At 48.5% G+C, this 21,221-nt stretch overlaps 1 protein-coding gene across 1 annotated transcript; it reads right to left on the bottom strand.

Annotated features, from left to right (window-relative positions):
- Positions 1-1,287: 1,287 nt before the first annotated feature.
- On the bottom strand, positions 1,288-18,725 carry prkcg (protein kinase C, gamma). Its single transcript, XM_018735758.2, has 17 exons — positions 18,326-18,725; positions 17,525-17,777; positions 16,633-16,664; positions 16,159-16,241; positions 14,688-14,799; positions 14,426-14,554; positions 13,162-13,318; positions 12,689-12,890; positions 12,079-12,249; positions 9,818-9,991; positions 6,041-6,132; positions 5,827-5,889; positions 5,558-5,696; positions 4,625-4,705; positions 4,298-4,405; positions 3,880-4,020; positions 1,288-2,991 (listed from the first exon to the last, which is right to left on the bottom strand). The coding sequence occupies exons 2-17, from the start codon at positions 17,770-17,772 to the stop codon at positions 2,830-2,832; spliced, it is 2,094 nt and encodes a 697-aa protein (XP_018591274.1). The 5' UTR covers positions 17,773-17,777; positions 18,326-18,725; the 3' UTR covers positions 1,288-2,829.
- Positions 18,726-21,221: the final 2,496 nt, after the last annotated feature.

Below are 21,221 nucleotides of genomic sequence, written 5' to 3'. Positions count from 1 at the left end.
TGTGAGGAGTGGTCATCGGCCAGCTTCCGAACAAAACCCTTCCTTCCAGGGCTAGTGTTCTAGACTAACATTCAGACGTCCTCCATCAGTCCTTCTGCTCTCCTTGTCTCCCTCCTGGGGTCTCTGTCTCTCTCACCAAGCCCCCAGCCTCCCACTTTCCCCATGACATTGTCTATTCTTAGATTTGTAGAGGGAAATCCTATATTTTTAGCCGTGATAACAATAGCACCCCATGTACCAGCCCTCACTCGTACAGATGTGGAGTGATTTGGACTAAAGGAGAGGGGTTATTTTGTATTAGATAATTTGATGGGCAGAAATGAGATACCACAGACACTAAATGTGTTCATTTAAATATTTATCACATCATTAGCAGATATTAGTCAGTTTCTGTCTAGAGATGTAATGATGGCTAACTGTAATAAGAAAAATATAATTCTAAAATATAATTTATAATATATTTATAAGCAATACTGTGTATAATAATAATTTTCAGACACCCAGGTATAGCTATGTGTATTCCTGCATGTGTCCTTGCACATGTTTTGTACTTCAGTGTGAAAAGTCCCCACGTTAAATGTAATTCCATTACTTTAAAAAGAAAGATATTGTCATTATATATATAAAATACAAGATATGGAAGACAGAGAACAACAGGAAAGAGTAAAAGAAAAGAAATGAGTAATGTTAATCTAAACAAAATAGAGAATAAACAGAGTAAGTATAAAAGCACAGAGATAAAGAGAGACTGGTGTTAGGGCAACATATGCCTTGAAAGAGAAACGGAGAGCGATGAATATGAGGAGCCGTTGGTAAAAACGCAGAGCTCCAGAAGGGTCCTGCTTTGAGAGAAGTGTTGGAGGGCTGGGATTGAGTGACTTCAGAATGCGTTTTTGCTGTTTCAACAACTACTACATGTAGTGGTCAGCATATTTGAAAGGAGAGACCGAGAGACTGGAGAAGGGTAAACGAAGAAAGGAAGAGACCGTTGGAGGGGGGGGGTGCGAAAGAGAAATTTCAGATGGAGAGAACATGAACAGATCAAGGGTATAAAGTGGCAGAGGACAGAGTCCCTCTAAAATGAAATGGAGGAAAAGGACAAAAATTAAATAAAAATAGAAAAATATTACCTAACCTTTATTGGTGCAAGGCTAAGTGGTGCAATATTTCAACAAATTAATCTAAATTTTGTAAAAGGAAGACACCAAGTCAGTGTTTTCGATAAGCTTGATTTTATTCATTTTTAAAGCAGATATGTTTTCAGGGAAATTTAGAAGACTACTACGCAGATAACTTCTATTCTCTTTAGCCGCTTTTGCCTGTTTTCGCATATATTGATTAACCTATGAGTTCATACCTGTATATGTCTAACTATAATTTGTAAACTTAGCCCAGCAGACAAGATTTTAACAAAGGAGGCTTCGTGTCCATTTGTCTGCGATGGTGCAGATGCAAAATCAGAAAAACGAGGTGTCAAGTGTGTTGGTCTGCGACGCGTTGTCTTTATTATCTTTAGGACCCATCAAGTCTCCTGAAGGACATGGGCCCACGTGTCATGTCACGTCTACCAGAGGGAAGCGTTAAAAATAGAAACATATGAAAATAATGTAGGTGCTCTATATATATATTTATAGTGCAATTCCTTTGAGCGTTAACTCTTGATTCTTCACTCACATTTTGTCATCTGGTCAGAAGCAGTCACAGACAAATTAAAGTGTGAACTCTGTGTGGGGAAAGATTAGTGTTGGGTTCCTACAGCATATAGCTTTATGATATCTCTTAAAAGTCAGCAAAATTCTAACAGTGCATGACAAGTTCTGTAGCGTGACATAAGGTGAATATAGATCTGGGATATAACCTACAGCATGAGCTGGATACAAAGGGCATGACAAAGTATCAAGTCAGGTAAAATTTTAATCAGTACGTGACCTTCAGAAATAAATGGATTTAGCAGTCATTGCCTCCAAATCATAAAATATGAATGATATAGAAATACGTCTGACTGTAACATAGATAATTATGTGCATTTTAATGTCGGGACTATCAATGACTTTTTCGTGAAAAGAGTTTATTATAATTTACTATGAACTGCTTTGATACAAGGCTGATGTTAAGCTTGTCCGGCGTATGTCACATTGAGCGTTAACAAGAGTTTTGAAAAGGCTGATGTTCAAAATGTCAGGCTTTGCTTTTGGTTTCTTCTGAATCCTGGTGGTTATCTTACTGATCTATTCATAAGACTTTGTACTGGTAATGGATAATGTTCCTGAGGACCGGAAATTTACTGTCATTTTATATTATTTAGAAACAAATGTATTTCACATTTAACATGCAACTCTTTTCTCCCTGAACCAACGTTCCCTTGGCGCAGTAAGCCATTTTCATACAGCCATGATATATTACCTGTAGACTAATTAACGGACTGAGCAGCTGAAGGCCTTAAAGGTCATAATACAGGCAAGCACTGGGAAGTGAGGGCGATAGGACAACTACTGGAACTTTTTGAGCCTACTTAAGGAATGGGAGAATTAAACAACTGAAACTAAAAGCAATCCTGTCACAAAATCAAATTCACTCTCAAATATATAGTGATATAAACAATACTTAGCATTTACTACATGGTGTATAAAATACATGCCGTCTACGTAATATTGAATTATATATTTGTTCTGTGTGGTTGGTGTAATTTGTGCCTTGTATCCAGCTGCAGTTTGCATAAAGTGTTCTGTGCATTTGCCAGTTTCCCTCAGCACCAGTGCGAGTGCAGCGCGGCGTCCCGCCAGCATCCACGGGCCACCTCTTTGTCTTGTTCCGGATCCACCCAGTGAGCTAGACTGCAGTGAGAGGTGAGGAAGGGAAGTCAGGGTTGATGTAGGAGAACCCCTCGAAGTCAGATTGGTCAATGGCCGCCAGCACGTCAGGGTCGGACGGTGTGAGGGCTGAAGGGGCAGATGTGAAAAACTTGTCAAAGTTCTCCCCATTCCTCCCGCCCTAGGAGAGAGAGAAACGGCATCGGCGTTAAAAACGATTAAATGCACGTTCAAGTCACGGCGTCAACGGTGATGAAATACATTTTGCGCTATGGCTGGGCGATAGCTGAAGAAAAAAAAAATCAAAATTATTTTTCAGATATGACATCGGTTAGATCCGTCACCTCAAAACAGTCACGGTTGCCTCCCCCAACTCATACTTCTTCAATCCGAACATACGCTCTATACCGCATTTTCTACATTCTTTTAAATTAGACAAACCCTCCGTGTTTTTAAATTCTACGTGCATATGAAACAGGGAAAGGGCTGAGGAAATGGAGGGTTATCGCTTTGGTCAGCGGAAAGCAATGGACAGACAACGACGAAGAGAGAATACATTTACATTCGCCTCATGCTTTTCTCAAAGCGACTTATGATATTAAACTATCTACCCAGCTAGGTCATTTTCAGCAGAGTACACATTTTCAGAACCCCTTGTCCCAGACAGGGTCACGGGGAACCGGAGCCTAACCCGGCAACACAGGGCGTAAGGCCGGAGGGGGAAGGGGACGCACCCAGGACGGGACGCCAGTCCATCGCAAGGCACCCCAAGCGGGACTCGAACCCCAGACCCACCGGAGAGCAGGACTGTGGTCCAACCCACTGCGCCACCGCACCCCCTTCAGCAGAGTAATTTAAGGTAAATACCTTGTCCGAGGGTACTACAGCAGTAGGCGAGATTCAAGCCAGCAACCTAAGCTTTGGACACAAAGGCAGAGGCTCTGACCACTACTCTAGCAGCTGCCCACTTGCCCTCGTACTCTGAGAGACTGTGCTGTACCGGGGTGAAGCGGCACTCAGGTGACACACCAAGGTTCACTAACACACTAAGGCACCAAGGTGTACTGACAGTTCTGGGCTTGAAGGGGGGTTGGACCTCCAGCCTTTCTAGTCTCTCCCAGTCAATCCAGCGGAAGAAGGGATGCTCTCGAATCTCTCGCTCCGCATCCTCGCCGCCCCCCAGACGCTTCCCCGGATGCTTGGTCATGAGCTAAGCGAGAAAACAGGGAAAAGACAGAACCAAAGGACCGTGTGTTGGGGAACACCGGACCCATAACTCTGCAGCACCACATCCGTGTTGTGGGTAAAGACAGCCGGGGTATTACAGACCGCATTCCGACACTCGAAGTGTTTATAACCGCACGGTTGTGGTACCGTGATAAAACTGGTCACGAAACTGACATTGAACGCGTAGCTAGTTGCTTACGACGCAAAATCAGCAACCTTCCGCGGATTACCGTATTCTAACGCAGTAAAGAGTCGTTTACCCCCTTGCAGATAGACACAGCCTCCCGGGAGAGGCTCTTGGGGTATGACACGCTCTGCTCCAAGATGGCCTGGAACAGTTCCTCCTCATCCATTCCATCAAAGGGAGGCTTAGGGGGATGCAAGCGGGTGAGGTGGAGGGAGACAGCGAGGAAACAGAGAGGTTTAATTCCAACTACGAGAGAGGAAAGAGGAATTAAAAGAATGCAGAGGGGGGGAGACACTGTGCGTATACTGTACGTGTGTGAGAGGGAAAGAAAGAAAAAGAGCGTCTTCCGCAGAGCACACGGGCTGATCCACACAGGAGATGCAGGAAGCTGGGAGTTTACCTGTCCAGCCAGCATTTCATAGAGCAGCACACCGTAAGACCACCAGTCCACAGCCTTCCCGTACGGCTGGTATGCCACGATCTGAGAGGGAACAAAAGCGGGAGCGAGATGAAGGATATTAAATGGAGCACATGATGGGAGCAGACACCGCTATATATTAACACTGACACTGTGCGTGAAAGTGAAATAGATAAAAAGGGAAAGGCGGAGGGGGGAGAGGAACGATTCATTTTCTTGCCTCCAGGGAAAATTATTGTATCGCTCTCGGAATGACAGGAACAAGAAAATCGATGCTTATTTTACATAATAAAATCAATGTGTTGCAGTTTAACTGTCAGGCTACTAATAATGTACTGACATACAATGTCTTTGCATTTTATAACCGTATGACATATATACCAAAAAGAGCAGTCCAGCATTAATGAAGGCTGAGTATATAGACATACTCTATGTGCTAAGTGAGAGTAATATGAAATTTACAAGACGGATGTAAAGAGAAGCGCTCCCATGCAAGAGATTCTTGACAAAGCTCATTAGGTGCTCATTTACACCGCTCATATTTTGCAGTATCTTAGCTCAGCAGAGTAAATCACTTTCGCAGGAAGGTAAATGCAGGGTAGGCAAAAATCTCAGCGCTAACATTTAATACACACAAAATAACACTGCACATGATCAGCAGATATCTCGGTGAGCGATGCGCTCATTAGTGCGTTTTCAGGAACGGAACTTCGAAAACGCGGGCTGGATGTGGGTTCGAGGGTGATCTGCTGGACGCGCTGCTGGAGCCTGCTGAGAGGCTCACAGAGGCGAGAGGCCGAAGTGCGGACGGCAGAGACGGTGGCGCACGCAGCTACAGCGCGCAACGGCGGAGGAGCACAAACGGTCCATCGGCCTGAGGACACACAGGCGCCGGTAAAGGGACAGCAGGCCAACCTCAGGGGCAATGTAGTCGGGGGTGCCGCAGAAGGTACGAGTATTGTCTCCCTCCATCATCCCCTCCCTGCACATGCCGAAATCTGCGATCTTGATGTGGCCTTCGCTGTCGAGCAACACGTTGTCCAGCTTCAGGTCCCTGAGGGGGAGAAACAAAAGCATGATGTCAGTGCAGCCCACATGTGCGCATTACGTGGAACCCCGTCGTACACTGCAGATGCGGATGTGATGTGCAGAAAAGGTATCCCCAGCATTCAGTCTATAAATACCTGTATATTATTCCTCTGTTATGCAAGAAGAAGAGACCAACAGCTATCTCTGCAGCATAAAACCTAAAGAAAAAACAAGACTGCAATATTAAACTTATTGTGTGTTTTATGTCTTTGCGTATTTTCGGAAACTCGCAAGAGCGGAGGCTGAGCCGCCACCACAAACAGACGGGGAAAGTATTCCCCAACGCCATTTATTGGACTTTTTACTCACGCAGCATGTGGCTCTTTGAACTTCCCCACGATCTGGATGTGAAACATCAGGTCCCCTCCATTCACATACTCCATCACGTAATAGAGGCGGTCCTGCAGTACGGAAGATAGAGCGAGGGCCCCCCGGAGGACTCGGTGACATCATCTCTCCATCTTTGTGTGGCCCACTGGCGGTCCTATGCAATGGCAGCAATCTGTATCCCAATAATTTCTACTCTGTCCTTTCCAATCAATGTCTTTTTCCCGCACTATGTTCTATGGCAGCTGTAGATCCATCAAAAAGCAATCAAGAAAAAAATAAAGTGCCAAATGAAAGCTTGCATGTGCTGTGAAAGGGTCACCAATAGTCAAACAAATAAATCACTATCATGTGCAACATCATAGCCTAGAGATGGCTTTAGCATATACTGTCTCTGGCCTATAATTCTTTAACTTACATTTATTTATTTATCAGATGCTTTTCTCCAAAGCAACTTCCAATGAACTCTATATAGTGTTATCAGCCCACACACCTTGTTCACCGTAGTGACTTACACTGCTAGATACACTACTTACACTGGGCCACTCATTCATACATCAGTGGAACACACTCTCTCTGTCACTCACACACTGTGGGTGAACCTGAACAGCTTGTCTTTGGAGTGTGGGAGGAAACCAGAGCACCCAAAGACTTACACTGCAAGATACACTACTTACACTGGGTCACTCATCCATACATCAGTGTAACATACTCTCTCTGTCACTCACACACTGCGGGTGAACCTGAATGGCATGTTTTTGGAGTGTGGGAGGAAACCAGAGCACTTGGAGGAAACCCACACAGACAAGAGGATACATGCAAACTCCACACAGATTGAGCATGGATCAAACCCACATCCTCTCGCACCACCCAGGCACTGGGAGACAGCAGCGCTACTCGCTGTGTCACCGTGCTGCACCTGCCGGTCTTCTGCTACCTGTGGTCACACGCAGGTGACGTTCAAATACACAGTCACTACACGCAGGACAAGGGAAGCCCTTTACCCTCTTGTCCCCTTTCCCTGGGTGCCCCCTATTAGCTGGGGTCACGAGTGAAATCGTTTGACCTCTTGATCAAATATCGTGATCCCTGATTACCTGAGATGGAGTGAAAGACACAGCGCAGTGAAACACTACAAGACCCTCTCCCACATCATCACGGGACACCCACAGAGTGTTCCAGTCTTCCAAAAGCCTTTTTATTAAGATATACTGTATATTTTGTGATAGGTGTTGCCTCTTTGTCTGTGAAGCTGTATATTTAACTGTTACAGTTTTTTTCAGTATGTAAACAGGCACCAACTGTCTTTTGGCAATAGTAGAGCACCGTGAGCTTAATGGAGCCTTTCACATTTAAACAAATCAATGACACGTCTCATCACATATTTCTTTTCACACAAGCCCGCACGCTTAGCGAGAAAGAAAAACATACACATATGCATATTGCATAATCCCTCCAAGTCAAAATTAAAAAGCAATCTGCTCCTGTTAAATAACAGGCCCCTCCCCCTACAGGATGGCTAATGACCTTGTTAAGAGGCACAGCTAATTAATTAATTCATTAAAATACAGATCTGGGTCAATGCTGAACAATATAATTAAGAGGAAAACAATTTTAGCTAAATTCTGACCAAAGTGTTTAATTATAGCGGTGCCCGGCGCTGCACCCTATGCTGCAGCCGGGGGACCGAGGGGTAGTTTTCATTAAACGATTGCGCGTTGCCAAACTAATTAGCCGCTTAACAGGCACTCCTGAAAAGTAAGAGATGGAGCAAAAGCCAGAAGCTCCGGCATAGCAGAGCTCCGAGGCCAGAGCGCAAACAATTACAGGAGAAGAGCGCTGTACTCTCGTCAGTTATTAGTCATCTTTCGAGTCGGCCGAGTGCCGGCGACGCGCAACGAGAAAAGCCACTATCATGGCATTGTACAGCGTGCCGTGGAAAAGAAGAGTAACCGAGACACCATTCGGGATGAGCGTGCATTACTTTCGCTGCGGACTACGAGTAACAGCATATCCTTTTTGTGCAGGAGAGCTCAGGGCCGTGAGCCAGACGGACGAGCGGAGCATCTCTGGCTGAGAGGGAATAGACCGGCGGCAGGGCTGTTACTAAGCCTGTCTTTGAAAACCCTGTGAAACGCGTGCGTTACTTTCGGCGCTTTAGGGGGGACGCGTGGCCTCCTTCGTTAAATTCGCAAGAGCCCGTGCCCTGGTTTTCGGCGTTCAAAATGATAATAAAGTGCTTTTACGAGCAGGTTACGTCTGCATTATGGCCACTACAGCTCACTCCTGCAGTGTGTGAGTCGCATTAGAGCCACACACACACACACGCAATGCATTTGTCCACGGCACACGCGACCACACACCTGTAAGCGAGAGACTAATGTTGTCTTGTTTCCCCTTCTTTTCATCTGTTTTTGTTGAGGTGAGGATCGCTTACAAGCGTGCTTGATACAGAATGCGCTGAACTTTCTTTGAGTTTTCATTGTTGCAGTTTTATGTTTGTGCTCTTTCTTTGGTTTACTCAGTTCCGGGGGGGCGGCACAGTGGCGCAGCGGGTTTGGCCTGTGCCTGCTCTCTGGTGGGACTGGGGTTCGAGTCCTGCTCGGGCCGCCTTGTGAGGGACTGGCGTCCCGCCAGGGGTGTGTCCCCTCCCCCTCCAGTCCCGTGCCCTGTGTTGCCGGGCTAGGCTCCAGTTGACCGTGACCCCACTCGGGACTAGCGGCTTCAGCCAATGTGTCGGTTCCACTGTGGAACAATTTTCTGTTTCCAGACAGTAAAAGCCTACATCCATTTCATCACCAGATCTATGTCACCTGCCCATCTGCCTACCTAAAAGTCAGCCGGTTTCCACCGTCGCAGTCGAAAACAGCCCGACAGCGTTGGGTTATGAGCCTTTCCAGATACTTAAAATACAAACGCTGCCTTGTAAGACTGTGTAAAAACAAGCAGCTTAAGCAAGTTTGAATACAGAATGTCAAGTAACACACAAAGACTTTGCCATTTTCATATGATCAGAGAATCATTCGTCATGTGTGATTTTTTTTTTGTGCTGAGTTATTAATACACACACACACATTTTCAGAACCGCCTGTCCCCTACGGGGTCACGGGGAACTGGAGCCTACCCGGTAACACAGGGCGTAAGGCCAGAGGGGGAGGGGACACACCCAGGACAGGACGCCAGTCCATCGCAAGGCACCCCAAGCGGGACTTGAACCCCAGACCCACCAGAGAGCAGGACTGTGGTCCAACCCACTGCACCACCGCACCCCCGAGTTATTAATATTTACCTTTAAATTAACGGTAACAAGAGCAGTTCTCAAAAAGGCATTATGCTTGTAAACTGGGGCATCATAGTGTTAGCACACATTCTGACTGCTGATATTCTCTTTCCCAATCACACACACATACACTCATTGTCTACAACCGCTTGTCCTGAGCAGGGTCACAGCGAACTGGAGTCTAACCGGGCAATACGGGGTGCAGGGCTGGAAGGGGAGGGGACACACCCGGGACGGGACACACCCAGGACGGCACGCCAGTCCATCACAAGGCACTCCAAGCAGGACTCGAACCCCAGACCCACCAGAGAGCAGGACCCGGCCAAACCTGCTGGGCCACTGCACCCCCCTTTTTTTCCCAATCATACATATACATATACAATACAATGTGTCGTTTTGTGTCAATGAGTATCTACGACAGACTGTAAACATTATTTGTTTCGCTTTGTGTGTTGCTGCACTCAATCCCTCTGACACACCTCAGTTTGGAAGGCGCTGTAGAGGCCCGTGAGGAAATGAGGTCGCCCCAGGAGACCTAGCACCCTTCTCTCCACCATGGCGCTCTCAGTGTCCTCATCCTGGAAGAGCACATCTTTCTTCAGCACCTTCACTGCGAACAGACTCTCGGTTCCTCGCTCCTCAGCCAGCAGCACCTGGGGGGAGCAGGGATGAAGAGAAAGGAATCAGAGAGAGAGAGAGAGAGAGAGAGAAATACTGCAGTAAAAGCAGTGCAGGTATAAGGACACAAAGGAAATGAGAAAGAGAGAGAGTCCCGTTACATTTTGTATCTATTGCCCATTGAGAGTACATACTGCTCAGCATTAAAAGCAACCGTGAGGATCAGCATAGAATAAACTAATGCTGTTGCAGCGGGTTGGACTGAGTCCTGCTCTCTGGTGGGTCTGGGGTTCGAGTCCCGCTTGGGGTGCCTTGCGACGGACTGGCGTCCCGTCCTGGGTGTGTCCCCTCCCCCTCTGGCCCTATGCCCTGCGTTGCCGGGCTAGGCTCCGGCTCCCCGCGACCCCGTATGGGCCAAGCAGTTCAGCCAATGTGTGTTTTTTATTGGGACCCACATTCTTATGATTTTTAGTTTTAGGACAAGGTCGGCTATGACCGTTGGGGCATTTTATTGACATGGTCTTCTTTCTAACTGCTGCTTTCACTGCCAAAGCCTCCATCCAAATGTCACTTCATTGTACTGCCACTATCTCAACTTCACTCAGCCACTATCTCTATGTCGGTTTTCCTTTCACATTTGCCTCGTGACGTTTACTTTTTTGCACTCATTTGCTAGAAGAAGTTAAATTTCGTCATCGTTGCAAATCATAAGGATTATGGCCGTGTGACGGACCTAGCTGTTTAGGCGGGAGACGGACCTGCATACAAGCGGAGTCCAGACAAAGGGTTCATTTGGGGCTTAGGGGTCATAAAAAGGAAAAGATGGGGGCATTGACAAAATCCACCTAACCAAAACAAAGACAGGACTGGAAACAGACAGGGGCAGGAATATTGACATGTGTGTTCTGCACTGGGGGTTTTTCTAGTCCTGACAGAGATGCTTAAATACTTAATCAAGGATGGCGAGGCTGGCAGTTGTCACCAGCTCAGCATTAAATATAGGTTCAGTTTTAGGTTCAAAGTCAAAAACAGTCTTTTATACAATAATAGCATGTTAATATCAACCAACCAACCAACCAATTTCAACAACCGCTTGCCCCGAGTGGGGTCGTAGTGAGCCGGAGCCTATCCTGGAGACATTGGGCACAAGGCTGAAGGGAGGGTGGGGGCACACCCTGGACAAGACGCCAGTCCATCGCAGGGCCACTACTAGGTACCCAGATACACAATCGGGAAAAAGTACTGGAGCAATTGGAGTGCAAACATGGCATGCTAATCAGAAATTAAATTTCCCCCTAAAAAATTTTAAATTTTAAATTAATATTGATAACCGCTTGTCCTAATGAAGGGTTGCAATAGTCCGGAGCCTATCCTGGAAGCATAAGATGGTGTGTCAGGCAGGTTACATCTTGGATAGGATGCCAGATTGTGGGAGGAAACACAAAAACCTGGGGAGAACATGTAAATTGAAGACAGCCTGAAGAGGGATCGAACCTGTGTTTCTTGTGAGGTAGTGGCACAACCTGCTGCACCGCTGTGCTTCCCAAAACGGAACCCAGCACCTGACATTTCTCGACTCCAAAACGTGCGAAGATCATTCATTTTCGGAAAAAACGGCACCTCACTTAAAGCTTCGGGCGTCAAACTAACTGAGCATAAAAGTCCCGTATGTATCAGTGTGATCATGTGTCACTTCCACAATTCACCCATTGCAAACTCTATTCTAACTCACACACACATACATACACACACCACTTGTCCCAAGCAGGGTCACAGTGAACCGGAACCTAACCCAGCAACATAGAGCGCAAGCCTGGAGTCGGGGAGGGGACACACCCAGGATGGGACGCCAGTCCACCACAAGGCACCCCAAGCAGGACTCGAACCCCAGACCCACCGGAGAGCAGGACCCAGCCAAATCCACTGCACCACCACACCACCCTTCCATTCCAACTCCTCGCCTCCTTTCCACACCTTTTCCGATCTCCAGTGCCAGCACTTGCACGCTTACGATTTCAGTAAGTTTCTCTTGTATATGTTGCCGGCTACGCGTGTGAAATACCGCAGTACATGTGTAGAGATGTCTCTCCAGTGGGGAGAGCAGTGCTCGAAAGGGCCCCACCTTTCCAAAGCTGCCTTTCCCCAGCACCATGAGAAAGTTGAAGTCCTGAAGGCCCACCCGGGTCTTCCTTGGAGAGATGCTGGAGGAGCAAGGCAGGGTGGGAGTGGTCACTGGGGCTGGAACGCTTACTGGGGCTGGAGGCAAGGAGGGCGCTGGGGCAGTGAGGGAGTCCTGAAGATCGAGCGATGGCAGTGAAGTGTTCCATAGTGGGTACATGACAGCGATGTAAAAAGAGACAGGGGGAAGACAAGAACATAAGTTCTTTAGAAACATTTTAGCGATTCGTAAATGACGTGTCACTGGCCATAGCCATGGTTCGAGAACAGGTATGGAGGAAGGAGGCCTCGTGGAGGAGGCATTACCAGGACACCACTGCCCTCTGGTGGGACGACTCTGTAAATGAAAATGTCTCTGCTGTACCGCGGATGTCCGGAAGGGCGAAAAGTGGTTGAGATTGACGAAATGCGCGATATTGACAGAAATAAAGGATCCCTTCGGTCTGTGCTGTCATTGACAAAGCACCACAGAGTAATGCAAAAACGCAGCGCTCAAAGGTTCTTATTCGGATGCCTTTCATGAAAGACATGTCTCAGTCGAGGCCTTTGCTCACCTGCAGCTCTTGATCTGGGACAGGGATGTTGTAGTATTCTCCCTCATCTTGGTTGAGCAGTTTGAACCAGCCGCTGACAGAGCGTCGGAATATTTCACTCACTCCAAAGGACAGCGCCCCCATGAAGTCATTTCGGGAAGTGCGGTCCCAGTCCCACACCTCGACGGAGAGCCGTCGATCCCACTGCCTCCCGCGCACTGAGCTGGGTAGAGGAAGAACTCACACGTAAGACAAACGTATAAATACGGAGACAAACAGATGTACATCAGCACACAAAAAAAACCTGATAAACTAGATTAAGACAAAGACATACGATATCTGGAGCAGCAGAAGATTATTTTTACAAACTGTCAATTGAAAAGTGGTGGGAAGAAGGACTTGATCCCCAGATAAACCCAGTGGAAGTGACACACTGTACCTGAATGACACAAGCCTACAAACACACACACAACCCCAAGGTCAGTTTTGCTCACAAGGTGAAGGTCTCATTCCACACGGGGTTGAGCGTGGAACGGATGGTGCGAGTCTTCTGCTTGCTCTGACTCTTGGGGTCCGGAATGAGCTTGAGCTTCACGTAAGGGTCAGAGAGCCCGTTGGGGTCCATGGGAATCAGGTTTCGTGCCTCGTGCACTGAAACACATGGGAACGTTACATGACCTTTGCCCTTCATAGTACCTCAGACACTCTGCATCACTCGGGGCCCACAAATTTGAGCAGCCCCATCCTGAAAAATCCAATCTAGTCCATGGGTGAGCTACTGGCGTGATGGATTGACAATAAAGGAGTTTAAAGCCTTGATGAGAAGCAGATGTTTTCAGAGGCCTGCAGAACATTGCATATCAGTGATAATTATAAGAGAGTCCAATAAGTGTGCGCTGCTGTGAAATTGCTTTGCCCCATGTGAAAAGGACGCCCATATGTTTTAAACATGAACGTTCACAGTTTCAAAGAGACACAATTTTAATTCCAACATGGCCTGGAAGCATCTTGTGTCCAGATCAAAGGTTTCCTGTTTTAATCCATTAACCTGTCATGCCAGGGAGTGCTCTGTGTTCTCTGCGCCCCCCTTATCGTAGCGACAAGAAGAAAGCTCCTCCTCTCCTGTCATCAGTCTATTACACGTGATATGAAGCTCCGCATCTCATCCGTGACATCAAGGCCTTCCACTGTTCTCACAGTGATGCGAACCCCTCCCCTTCTATTATAAGTGACGTGAAACTTCTCACCTTCTCTTACAAATAATGTGAAACTCCTCCCCTTCTATTAGAAGTCATGTGAAACTCCTCCTCTTTCACTCCAAGTGATGTGAAACTCCTCCCCTTCTATTAGAAGTGATGCGAAGCTCCTCCCCTTTCACTCCCATTAATGTGAAACTCCTCCCCTTCTATTACAAGTCATGTGAAACTCCTCCCCTTTCACTCCTAGTGATGTGAAACTCCTCCCCTTCTATTAGAAGTGATGCAAAGCTCCTCCCCTTTCACTCCCATTAATGTGAAACTCCTCCCCTTCTATTACAAGTGATGTGAAACTCCTCTCCTAATCTCATAAGTGATGTGAAGCCCCGTCCTATTTCCTCAAAGATGTGGAAAGCTCCTCTCCTTCTGTGATCGGCGACATAATCTCCCATGTCATCTTTAACCTGACGCTCCTCTTTCTTTATCATCAGTAAGGAAGGTCGCCCTTTGTCACCGTTGTCATGACCTCAGACTCAGAAATAACGCAAAGCTTCTTTCTCACCGGTGATATGAATCTCCTCCCTCTCTCCCCTGACCGTCAGGCGGATCCTCCCCCTCTTCTCCGTGTGGTCGTGGCCACACAGACTGGGAACGCTGGCCTCGCAGCGTTTGTGTACGTTCATGTCACAGCCTGCGCACGCACACACGGACACGCAAACACAGAAAGGCACACGGTGATAAAACACAAAATGCACGAGCGGAGAGCAGTCTTGGCTCCAGGTGCTGCCGGCGGTGGCCGTCCCCGTAACCCCAGTTCTACTCACTGGTGCACCTCATGCCCTGGTGTATGAGGCCGTAGAGCAGGGAGCCACAGTGGTCGCAGAACGTGGGGCTGGAGTACGTGTGGATTTTGAACTTGTGTTTGCTTTTCACATCCTGCCACAGGGACCGCGAGAGAAGAGTGAAGAGTGAGAGGGAGCAGGACTGTGAGGACGAGGAAGGAGAACAGCATCACACGGGTTCGAGCGGATAGGGGGCAACGAAGGAACAGAGGGGTCAGGCTGCCAGGAGGAGAAAAGACATACAGAAAGAAATAAAAATGAAACGAAAGGCGGGTTTAAAATGAAATAAAACGGATCAATTATGCAACGGATTAATAAACCGGGGAAATGATGGAGAACCGCACGGAGGTGAGGCAAGGGGGCCATTGTGGAATACCAAGTTACAAGTACATGGGACAGCTGGAGCTGGAGCAGAGGGAAAAAATCTGACGGAGCTCACAAGGCGGAGGGAGGGAGGAGAGGATGGAGGAGGTCACAGGAGTGCAGCCAGATGCATTTAGAGAGAGCAAATTAGGGGAGCGGAAACGCGAAGAGCGGCAGCGGTACGCTGCTGCCACGAGGTTCACAGTGAAAGCGCAGGGCACATCACGGAACATGACTGAGCACGATGCCCCCGCTCTAATCTGGGAGGCGGCGAGAGAAGATAGTGATTAAAACGATCATAATTATCGCGCTCCCACAGATACTGTCCTGCTCTCTATAAATAGAGCCAACACACATCTCTCAAGGTAACTGCACAGGATGTCTGCCTCTGCAGGACTATTTACGGCTCCTAGCAACGTGTCCATCCATCCACCCGGAGCTCAGGCACGTATGAAATTGGGTGTGAGAATTTGCCGTTTTGTTAGACTAATTAGCGGCCTATTGGTTGACAAAAGGGTCACTACGCACATTAAGCCTCATTCAGCCGGATGATTGAATCACAGGATCTCTTATCCACACTTCTACCCTCCACACATCCATCGGTGCTCATCTCCCTATTCGTCATCTTCCTATCCCCCCCGAGCGACCCCCAGGGTCATTATTTGCGAGTCCCCCCACCCCCACCGCTGCTGCACTCTTTGCCAAACTCCGTGCCCCCTGTGCCAGCGTGTTTCATTGTGAGCCAAGCCGCTCTCCCCACATTCCCCTCTCCCTGCTATCGCTCTCCCGTTCCCTCTCTCTCTTTGCCTCCTGCTCGGTCTCTTTCTGTCGCTCTTTTTCGCTTTCTCCTTGACCTCATTTCTGTTCCAGTTTATTTAGCATGAAGGGGGAAAAAAAAAATACGAAACAAGACAAATATCTGTGAAAGCCCAGAGAGGGCGAGAGAGCAACCTGTCTGCCCTCTCCACCAGAGCCGGAGCACCGTGGCATCTCTACGGATGATTGCAACATGTGAGGTGAAGCACCATCCTCTCCCTTCATGGCAGAAAGGGGTGGGGGGTGCAGAGGAATGGGAGGCGGGAGGCCGTACCTCAGCTTTGGGGCCTGTCATGGAACCTGGACAGGTAAAGGTCACAAACTCGTGGCAACGCTTGTGAACCACAAAGCCACACACTGAAAGGGAGAGAGGTGGGGGGGGGGGGGGTGACTTAATCATTGATTAGTTCCATAAGCATCAACCTCATTTTCTTGTGTTCACGTCAAATAGCAACGGAGAAACAGAATACATCAGAGTAGGTTGTCGATCTAAGATTGTTATTTATTGCCAAATCTACCTGCCCTTAAGTGGATCCAGTGATAAAAACAATAATATCGTTACTGTTCTTGCTGTGACCTTTACTGCCACTGTGTTCCTCCTTCTGCGCACCGGCGGTTTCAAAAGATTTCGGAAACAGCGAGATAAAAAGGCACAACTCAGCAGCGTGATTGTCTTACGCGGTATTCTTTTCTTAGCTGATACGAGTGGCTTTTAAAGTTTTGTACATGATTCAAAAAAAAAAAATACCTTGACACTGAAACCCCTGCTTTCCGATGCCCCTGTGAAGCAAAGCAAATAATCATTATCACTGTCAAGCATTGAGATTTAATCCAAGCATTGCAAATTTATACCCGGCGGAACCCGCTAACAAAGAGTACTCCGGAGTCTTGTTATAGATGTGCCGGCGCGCTAATATAAAACATGCAACAGATTGCCTTGTGCTACATAATGTGGGGAGCAGCAAGTGGCGCCTTCCCGCCGTGCAGAAGAGCGCCCACTAGAGGCCACTGTGGAAAGGAGGGCCGAGGAACGCGCGACAAACAGCACCTCCCGGCATGTGCTTTTGCCAGTTACATTAGTGCGTGTTGCGTGTCCTGGGCTCCCATAACCAGAAACCCATGACGTCGCACGCCGCTGACTGACGGCTGCCGTGGGCATACTTAGAATAATTTCATCTGCGTCACACTTGGTTCTATGACACAATTCATTGATAAAGACGGGGCGGTGCAAATGGGATCTGGGAAGAGAAATAATGAGACCGGTGGCATAATTTGTACATTAATAAATTCGGAGTAAATCCCTGTGCTGTATGAACATTACAGTCATGTTGTAGCTGTCACAGCTCAAACAACGGGCCGTTAGAATGAGCCGGCATGATGCTGAGCCGAGTCGCACTTGAGCTCCTGACTCCCTGGAGCTACAGGTATTAATATCTAGGAGGGCAGCAAAGGAAGCCAAGTGGGACTTCGCACCTGGGATCGCATGAAGTGTTGTCAAATTAACTGCACGCCTTCACCGCGCTGTGAGAATAGATACGAGCAGAAGTCTGCTCTGGCGAATACCTGCACGTACAGGTGGAAAGGCTCGCGATGTGAGTGTGCGGCTTGGCGCCGGGGTCGGGGTGGAAAAGGGGTATTACCAGATGAAGTCGGTACAGTGGCTGCAGAAGGTGGGCTGCTTGAAGAAGCGCGCCGTGAACTGGTGGTCCTTCACCTCAACGATCCTCTTGTGCTTCAGGGCCCCTCGCCTCTGGAAGACGGGTACCCGAGGGGGCGGGGCTAGAGGGGACGGCAGGGGAGACGGCAGGGGGGACGCGGACGGAGATGGGGTGGGGGAGGCCAGGGCCAGCGGGGAGAGGGACGGGGAGGGGGAGACGGGGGTCGACATGTCGTCTTGATGTGCGAAGTGGAGGTGGGAGAAGGTTACAAGGATTGAACGATACGGAGGGAGGGGAGGGCAGGAAGGAGCGAGACAGAAACAGAGGAAGAGAGATTTAATACTGACCCTGAGAGGCACCCAGGAGACTCCTCCACGCAGAGTGATGAGATCGACTCATAACCCATTTCACACTCTTCTACGCTTCGCACACGATGGCTCCGCGTAGGCTAACCCCCGCCCGCGGCTTGCCTAATTTCCTCCTTCCCCTCCTCCTGCTAACTTACTCCGCTGCCTTCGGACTCACGATCGTTGCTTCGCCTGCTCCCGCATGTTTTTTTTTTTTTTGTTTTTTTTTTCGGAGGCAAAACAAACGAGAACGTCAAGTTTAAGAAAAATAAGGCAAAAAGTTTCCAAAGCAGCAAAAAGTGGTGAAAAGATCAGGGCTGTACGGCGCAGGATTAAGAGCAAAAGCAGAGACAGAGCAAATGAAGAGAAGTCAAAGGGATGACAAAGGCAAGGTGTCCATGAGACAGAAGGAGGTGTCACGAGAGGAAGGCATTACCTGTATTTACGGCCGTGTGCTGGCGGAGCTGATCAAAGAGCAAGGGACTCCTCTTCCTCTTATCCCTTTTCGATCTTCCTCCCTTTGAAAGTCAGCTTGCCTCCTTAGAGCCGCTGTCGCTAATTTACGAAAAGAGACTGACAGATGAGGCAAACCGTGACGGCGCAAAGAGCCAGAAGACGAAAGGGCGAAAAAAAAAAAAAAAAAAAAAACAAGTAACCAAAAGCCGAAAGGAAGGGGGAACTTGCCACCAAGGAAAAAGGAAGAAACAGAAAACGGGCGGAAAGACCGATGCTTTCCAGGAGCAAGTGGAAATTAAAAGTGGAGCGGCGTTATATTCCGTCAAGCAACAATAAATGAAGAGAGGAGGGAGGAGATGGAGGAGAAGTGATATTCTCTTTCCAAGATTGATTCAGTTTTTACCAGGAGAGGAGAGGAACGGATAAAGGGAGAGAGAGAGACGGAGGGAGGGAGATGGAGGGGAATGGGCAGCGATTCATTTGAAAACTGGGTTACGTCTCTCTGGAGAGGGTGAGGCGGGCTGGAGAAGGGGGACAGAGACAAAAATTGTCATTTACCGTCAATATGGTCATCGGAAGCCAGCGTGAGCGTTTAAAGCAGAGGACGCGGGGCAGGGAGGCAACGGCACGGTTCCGGTCTCTGTGACGGCGCTAGAGATTCGGGGGTCAAAGGCTGCTCGTGTTTTCCGCAACACGGTCCTGGCGGCATCACGACTGATAGCATGGCAGGGGTAGCGGTGCAGGGAGAGGTACCCAAGTTGTGCGTTTTAATTACAGCTCGTGCATGAAAAGCTCCTTCCCCTCCACGATCGCCCAGGGTGACAGTGGAAGTGACCAGCCTTAGCGGCGTGGTTCTCCCTATCAAGGCCACGAACATGACCGGGACCGCTGGCACGGCGACTATTAATATAAAGAGGCGCCGGGTGCTTTGCGAGTATAATTTCCCACAATGCAGCGGCCCGGGCAGCGACGCAGGGGGCCCGAGCGACACGGACACAGGGAGCAGGTGGGCAGAGCAGCCTGTTGACACTCACAGAGAGAGAGGTCATCTCAGCAAGCCTCGGGATGCGAGCGTTAACACTGACACACATTGGCGGTGGCGCGGCGGAGAGGGCGAGGGCGAGAGAGCAGGAGCGCGGGAGGGGGTGGGAACAGGAGAGATAGAGAGGGTTGAAGGTCTAATTAATGAAAATGTAGGTTATTAGTCTCTTGATGAAGACACGGTGGGAGAATTAATTAACAATTATAATTAGCGAGATTGTTAGAGAGCAAAATGGTGTCACTGACTGTGCGTGTGTGTGTGTGTGTGTGTGTGTGTGAATGCATTTGCCTCACATGTGACGGTGCAGGATGTATGTGTCAGAAGCGCATAGAACCGGTGATCTCAAAGGTGCGTGTGCATGGCGCGGGTCCTTACGGCTCATCCGCGCAGCGACTGTTCGTGTGTCATCGGGGAGATTATGCAAAGCTTTACAGCGAGCCTTGCGCTCTGAACTTAGCAAAAGAACCGTCTGCTCGCAGCATGGCGAATAATAGCGCCGCACGCCACATGATTACATCTATTCCTTCTGCTTTATTGCATTTCTAATACTTGAGTGCTCTGCAGCCTCTGAAGTCCTAAACTTGGACTGGGTTTTTTTCAGCCCGGCCTATAAATCAATGGATGCTGTGGTCTCATACGTTTGCATAATCTCAAAAAAGCAGAAAACAACCAAAAGGGAGGGCAGCTTTCTCAGTGCTGCAAACCGGTTGCTAGAACTGATGTACTGGACTCAGTGTAGAACTTGTACATATCCATTATTCCAGTACAGTTAGTTCATGAATACGCTCAGCAGCGCTATGATAGAGTAATAAAGCATGAATATATATGTACATACAGTATATGTGTACATATTATGTATGCAAAACTTACATCGTGCTTTTTTTATATATTAACACATACATACAAAACATACAAAAAAATATAAAATACTAAATATACCTGTGGCAACAAAACGGGCAGAAGATTTCATACATTTAAACGGTTTTTATTATTATCAAGCGGGGGGTGCGGTGGCACAGCGGGTTTGGCCTGTGTCTGCTTTCCGGTGGGTCTGGGGTTCGAGTCCCGCTTGGGCCGCCTTGTGATGGACTGGCGTCCCGTCCTGGGTGTGTCCCCTCCAGCCTTGCGCCCTGTGTTGCTGGGTTAGGCTCTGGCTCACCGCGACCCTGCTTGGGACAAGCGGTTTCAGTCAATGAGTGTGTGTGATCGTTATCAAATGTATCTATGATTAGCATGCAAGGAGATGTTGCAGCGGTTACCAGGGAGAGTCGAAGTTGGAAACAGTGCTTTTTAAGGGGTTGCCCATGATGTGACATTGCAGGAGCGTAACTCACTGGATGGGGGATGAAACAGGTTTCTCAATTCAAATGTGCTGATCTGCACCCGTTGACCGAGGACGACACGCGGCCCGGGCCCTCCGTGGAGCGCGCAGGGGTTTCGACACATTCGCGCATATTAGGTGTATTCACACATAATGGGTACGGTCACACATACAAGGAACGGTCACGCATACAGGACGCGGTCACGCATGCGGGGTACGAGCAGGCGTGACAGTCGTGGAATCCGTTGGCACAAGTGCCGGCCGTGTCTGCTTTTCCACGGGGGCTGCGTCCTACCCCATTTGCAGCTAACGCGCACGGAAATACAGTCTCACGGTGACAGCATGAACAGCACCGCTTTCAGCGGCCACACTGGCTGTTTATCGCTCCTGAAACCCTTCAGTGATTTCGACAGGGATGGGATAAGGATGTATGTGCCACCTGGGCAGAAAAAGGGCGGTTTCGCTCGGAGGCGCCGAAAGAAGGCCGTTCAAATTGCACGCCGGAATGTACAA

Source organism: Scleropages formosus, chromosome 18, assembly GCF_900964775.1.
Source record: "Scleropages formosus chromosome 18, fSclFor1.1, whole genome shotgun sequence".
Lineage (NCBI taxonomy): Eukaryota > Metazoa > Chordata > Actinopteri > Osteoglossiformes > Osteoglossidae > Scleropages > Scleropages formosus.
This window is presented reverse-complemented; position numbering and strand designations above follow the sequence as displayed.